The sequence below is a fragment of the Euphorbia lathyris genome, chromosome 4, assembly GCF_963576675.1.
Source record: "Euphorbia lathyris chromosome 4, ddEupLath1.1, whole genome shotgun sequence".
Classification (NCBI taxonomy): Eukaryota; Viridiplantae; Streptophyta; class Magnoliopsida; order Malpighiales; family Euphorbiaceae; genus Euphorbia; species Euphorbia lathyris.
The window spans coordinates 18931726-18937326 of NC_088913.1; the positions used below are offsets into that span (position 1 = coordinate 18931726).

Here is a 5601-nt window from a genome sequence, read left to right on the forward strand (position 1 = left end):
GGACCAAAATGTTGAATAAAACAAAAAAAATTAAAAACTTTATAATATATTATTAAAAATATGAATAATAAACAATGTATTATATAAAAATTTACAAACCAATAAATTATTTACCTTTATTGTATATCAATATTTTTCACCTGGTCAGTAACTGACCAAGTGAATTTGGTCGGTCACCATTAGATCCAGACTTGTTAAAATCATATAGTGGAGATTAAAACAATCGTGTGGATTAAATTTATACCTCCTAAATCTAACGATGACTGACCAAATTCACTTGGTCAATCACTGACCAGGTAAAAATCATTGATTGAAAACATAATTGAAGAATCATCATCATTTCTTTTACGATTTCGACCATGGTCGCGATGATCTCCACTTGATTAAAGGTGAGCGAAATAATCGATAACCGAATCGAAATCTTAATTTGGTTCGGTTATTTTAACATTCTGGTTCGGTTCGATTTTAATTTTTAGTTTGGTAATCGGTTATCAGTTCGGTTACTGAAAAAAAATATCGCTATATATAACCGAACCAAACTTAATATATAAATATAAAAAATATAATTTTATCTTTACATATATAAATAACTTATAAAATATAAAGTCTAACCTCTGAAAAATACAATTTTATCTTTACATATATAAATTTTGGTTTATTGACCTTTGATTTATTTAATTGTAATTTTTGTACAAGTGAATTATTTGAAAACAAATGAAACAAAAATATAAAGGAAATGAAATATTATGAGTTTTTTTTATTTGGTTGGTAACCCAACCGAAAATTTTCGACTATCAATCTTATTCCGTTGGGTTCTAAAAATTGAACATATTTTGGTTCGGTTAGGTAAGTAACCGAACATATGCTCACACTTTACCTGATCCTCTTTGATTTTCAGATTCTTCTTCACGATTCTTGTTTTCTTGATAATCGAGATCGAAATTATCATCTTCATCATGTGAATCAACAACTTCTTTTTCTTTGCGATTATTTCGTTTCTTTTCCATTTTGAATTCAAGAACAAACTTTCAGAAGAGAAACAATAATTTTGCGAAAATGAAGAACGAACAATTCCCTAATACTCTGATAGCGACTGAAAGTTGTTGGATCAAATAAATAAACTTTCACAGGTGACAAAGGAAGAGTATAATTCCTGGAAAAAAAATTCTCTTGCCTTACTGCTTGTATTCATATGTATTTATATATTACAGACATGACTATTAGTAAAAAACATAACTCTCTGTAAATACAGATGGCTCTTTATGAAGCAATACAACTCTTGATAAATACAGAGATGACTATTGAACAATACAATGAACCAAATTAAAGACTCTATTAATTATAAGGTTATTATTTCAAAAGTATCTTCGGTAAAATAAGCAAATATACAATTGAATGCACAAAACAGAACCGGCTCTACAATCTATACTGAGTTGTGAAGTAATTAACTAATTGACTATAGTTACAGTTATTAACTATTTTTTTTTTATAGAAATTGGGATGAGACAGACCTTGAGCTGGGAGAATGCACCCATGGCCCAAGAACTGTCAAACCCGTCATATATTAATAAAAGAAAAAGTGAGTGTTTGAACAAGAGAAGAGGAAGGGGAACAAACAAGAAGAAGGGGGAAGGAGAAAAATATTTACTGTGTTATTAATATAGTTAAAAAAACAAAAATTGTACGAAACTACTTAAATTTACAACAAACGTGTTTGGAAGGTCTGATGTGACAGTTAAATAACAGACAAACCAGTTTTTTAAAATTTTCGACAGCACAAGGCTCAAATTGATATTCCTTAGAAATGTTAGAGTTAAATTTGCACTATTTCGTATGTTATGACTAAATTTGCACTTTGCTTGAAATGTTAGCGGTTAACTATAAATGAACTAAAATTAGTTAAGGTAAGGATCCGTCCTGACGTTTTAAGGGCCTAAGTGACATAAAAGATAAGAGGTCCTTAAAAAATTAGAAAAAGAGCCAAATTTAACCTCTAACATTCCAAGCAAAGTGCAAATTTAGTCATAACATACGAAATAGTGCAAATTTAACTCTAACATTTCTAAGGAATATCAATTTGAGCCTTGTACTGTCGAAAATTTTAAAAAACTGGTTTGTCTGTTATTTAACTATCACATCAGACCTTCCAAACACGTTTGTTGTAAATTTAAGTAGTTTCATACAGTTTATGTTTTTTTTAACTATATTAATAACAAAGTAAATATTTTAGACAGTTTGATAAAAAACTGTGATTAACTTATATGTAACAGATTTAGTTTTTTAGCATTTTAATAGAATTTTGTGTAATTTTATTAGTAATATACTAAAACCTTAACTATAATTGATATTTGGAAAGTCTGAAATTACAGTTAAATTGTCAAACCAATTTTTTCTAATTTTCTATAATGTATGGCTAAAATTGATATTGCTTGAGAACGTTACGGTTAAATTGTACCATTTCATAAATTAAGGCTAAATCTACATTTCACTTAGGGGGCGTTTGGGGTAAACTTCGGAATCAGAATGTGGCGAATCAGAATCGGAATGACTATTTATTTATTATGTTTGGTTCAATTTGGAATCAGCATCTGATTCTCTTTAAAGCCATTTGGTTGTTTAATGATCAGAATCGGGATAAATATAATTTATTAAAAATAATTTAGTAAATAATTATTATTATAACTATAATAAAATAAAAAAGAATATGAAAAAATTCAAATCATATTGATAAAATTTTATTATTATTTAAATAAAACTCTATTATAAAATTGGAGAGAAAAAAAACTTTTTTATATATAAAAACCATAATTTGAATGGTTATACTAAACATGGGTTTAACATGTGGGTGGGTTTATGTGCACATAAAGAAAATGGTGTGTTTTTTTTCGCACGATTAGGAATGAAATTTGATTGATGTGGGGAAGAGATGGAATCAATTATTCTCATAATTGGGTAATGGAATTATAATTGCTTAACTAAATACTAACAAAAGGAATAATTTATTCCTATTCCTAGAATAGTCTAAATTTATCAATCAAACACGTTATTATAAATCCTACATTTCACTAAATCCTCTTATCTAGCAACAGAATGGAAGCTGATACTCTACAGAAACAAATAGCCATACCAAATTCTTAAATTCCCTATAATTTAAATCTTACAAACAAATTTATTGAAAAAGTTTCCAGCATTGAATCATATAAATTGCTGATTGAATCATATAAATTCCCTTACTCTGTGGGAGTGAGGCTTCATATATTCTAAGAACCTCTCAGAAATGAAAAACATAAATCAACAAAATTTTGAGTAAGATGATCACTAAAGAGGTGATCATCACCAACAAATCAAGTTTATTTTATCATTGGAATCCCAAATTACAGGCAAAAAAACAAAAACGTTAAATGACAAGCTTATGTGAGTTGGGAAGTTTCAGACACTTAAACCAGAACCACTGAACTTTTCATGGATGATTTGGTCTAACTTTTCTGCCATTTCAACTGTAAGATAGTTCTTCCAGTCACCAACTTCACCTTTCCTAAAGAATACATTGTTTTCAATTTTGATAGGAATATGTTTGGTAGTGTTTTTGCTCTTATTCACCTCCAAATTGCTCAAACTCTCAAAACTACACAGCTTAACAATCTTCTCCACAATACCTTGTTCCTCTTCATCAACAGAGAATGGACATCCCATGAAATCAGCAATTTTCTTCACATAGAGACAACCATCATTTTTCATATCTTCATACTTCAGAAACAATACTCTGTCAGGAAATTCCAGACTTGCTTTCCAATATCCTAACAGATGATCCCAATACGGTCCATAATCCGAAACTCCATTGCAGAACATTTCATAGGCCTCCTGGAATGTGATTATCTCCGCTTGCTTATTACACGAAAAATGCCATAGCGAAACAAGAACATCCTTGGGATTCCTACACACATAGATGATTTTAGTGTTGGAATTGACAATGGATTTAGGCAAGGAATCGAAAGGAACATGAGTTGAAATTAAGGGATTTTGAATGTCCCTTTCATGGCCAAGGCAATAAAGCAATTCCTGAACAGGCACAATATCATGTGGAAGCTCAGTGAGTAAAGGATTTGCGGAAGAATTTGGATCACTGCCAGGAAATTTAGATCTAGTTGAAATGGCAACAGAGAGGGATTTAAGCCAAGTTGTTCCTGATTTTGGAAGGCTACAGAGGAGAATATCATTGGGTTGAGGGATGAAGTTTTTCTGGAATAAAATGATTCCTTTGAGAAAATCAGAAAAACACCAAAATCCATGGTATTTGTATAGATTTAGTGAAGGACGCATGCTTGGTTGTCGAGGGAGGCTTGAGATGTACATTTCAATATCTTCAGTATCCATGACAAGACTTTGCTCCACTTGTTTCTTGCTGGTATATGGCCTCATTATTGGTGATATATATAATTATGAAATGTGTTTAATTGGGAACATAAACAATTTATTAAATCTTATTCAATTTAGCTGTTATTTGGCTTCTAATGGGAATAAAACAAGAATTCATTAATTGAATGTATAGTGATAGTCAGTCTAATAATCTTTTTTATATAGTGATATATAATACAAAATTCATTAATTAAATGTATTATTTCGAAATACATTAATGTTTAGCTCTTCTCTTAAAAAAATAAAATTAGCCTTCCTTAATTATATCCATTTATGTGATCATGAAGGAAAGAATGTCATCGAGAATATTTTTTTGAGAAAATCGATCTTGATAAAAAAAAAAAAAAAAACCATTCACTTTTTTTTAGTTATAATTGTGAGTATTTATTTCATTTTCTGTAATTAATAATAATTGTGATCATTGATAAGCTCAACATATACCTAAAATAACATGCATAATTATGCTAATTTCGTGTGAAAAACATGTTAAGTATATTCTTTTAGAATACTTTTACGTCTGTATTTGTTTCTATTGTGCAAGATACTAAATTATTTGGAAAAATCCAAATAAGAGCTAAAATGGAGTAAAAACGAGAGAGAAATCAAGTTTACAAGTAAAAAACGTGTACGAGATTCAGAGACCGCGCCGGAACTTGGGAATCAACTTAAGGAAGAGACAAAAGTCTCTGTCACGACTGAGATTTCCAATATCTCGGTCGCGACACGCGTTCTCCAGGCACAGTAACGCGAGTTCGTGCACTTTCTCCCTCAGTTCAAAGACGCGACCGAGATTTCCCAAATCTCTAAAGAGACAGAAACTTTACAAGACACATTTTACATGTTTTTAATCCAAAATGATACGTCTATTCATCCAGATAGAGGCGACTCTTCAGCAACGGATACGACCCTTCAAACACACCTTTTGGAACATTATAAATAGATGAAGAAATTCAGAACTCATGTTGGTTGGTTCTAGTTTTTACAAGTTGTATAAATAGTTAAAGATACAATATGTAGATTTTATAGTTTACGTTAGAGTTTTGTTCGAAGACGAGTTTATACTCTGTTAATGACCAAGATCCGGTACTATTTCAAGGATTAAGCGAGAGGAACTAGTGTAGGAGGCGCCCCAGGGTTTGATAAGCTTGCGAAGTTGAGGAAAGGATTGACAACCCGGAACTCAAT

General features: G+C 30.5%; 1 protein-coding gene across 1 annotated transcript; it reads right to left on the bottom strand.

Moving 5' to 3' along the window:
- Window positions 1-3211: 3211 nt before the first annotated feature.
- LOC136227091 (flavonol 4'-sulfotransferase-like) lies at window positions 3212-4386 on the bottom strand. The gene has a single exon (XM_066015803.1). It carries the CDS (start codon window positions 4372-4374, stop codon window positions 3430-3432), a length of 945 nt encoding a protein of 314 aa, XP_065871875.1. The 5' UTR covers window positions 4375-4386; the 3' UTR covers window positions 3212-3429.
- Window positions 4387-5601: the final 1215 nt, after the last annotated feature.

Excerpts from the sequence above, each read along its gene's own strand:
- LOC136227091 (XM_066015803.1), bottom strand. The coding sequence starts at position 4,374 with ATGGATACTGAAGATATTGAAATGTACATCTCAAGCCTCCCTCGACAA.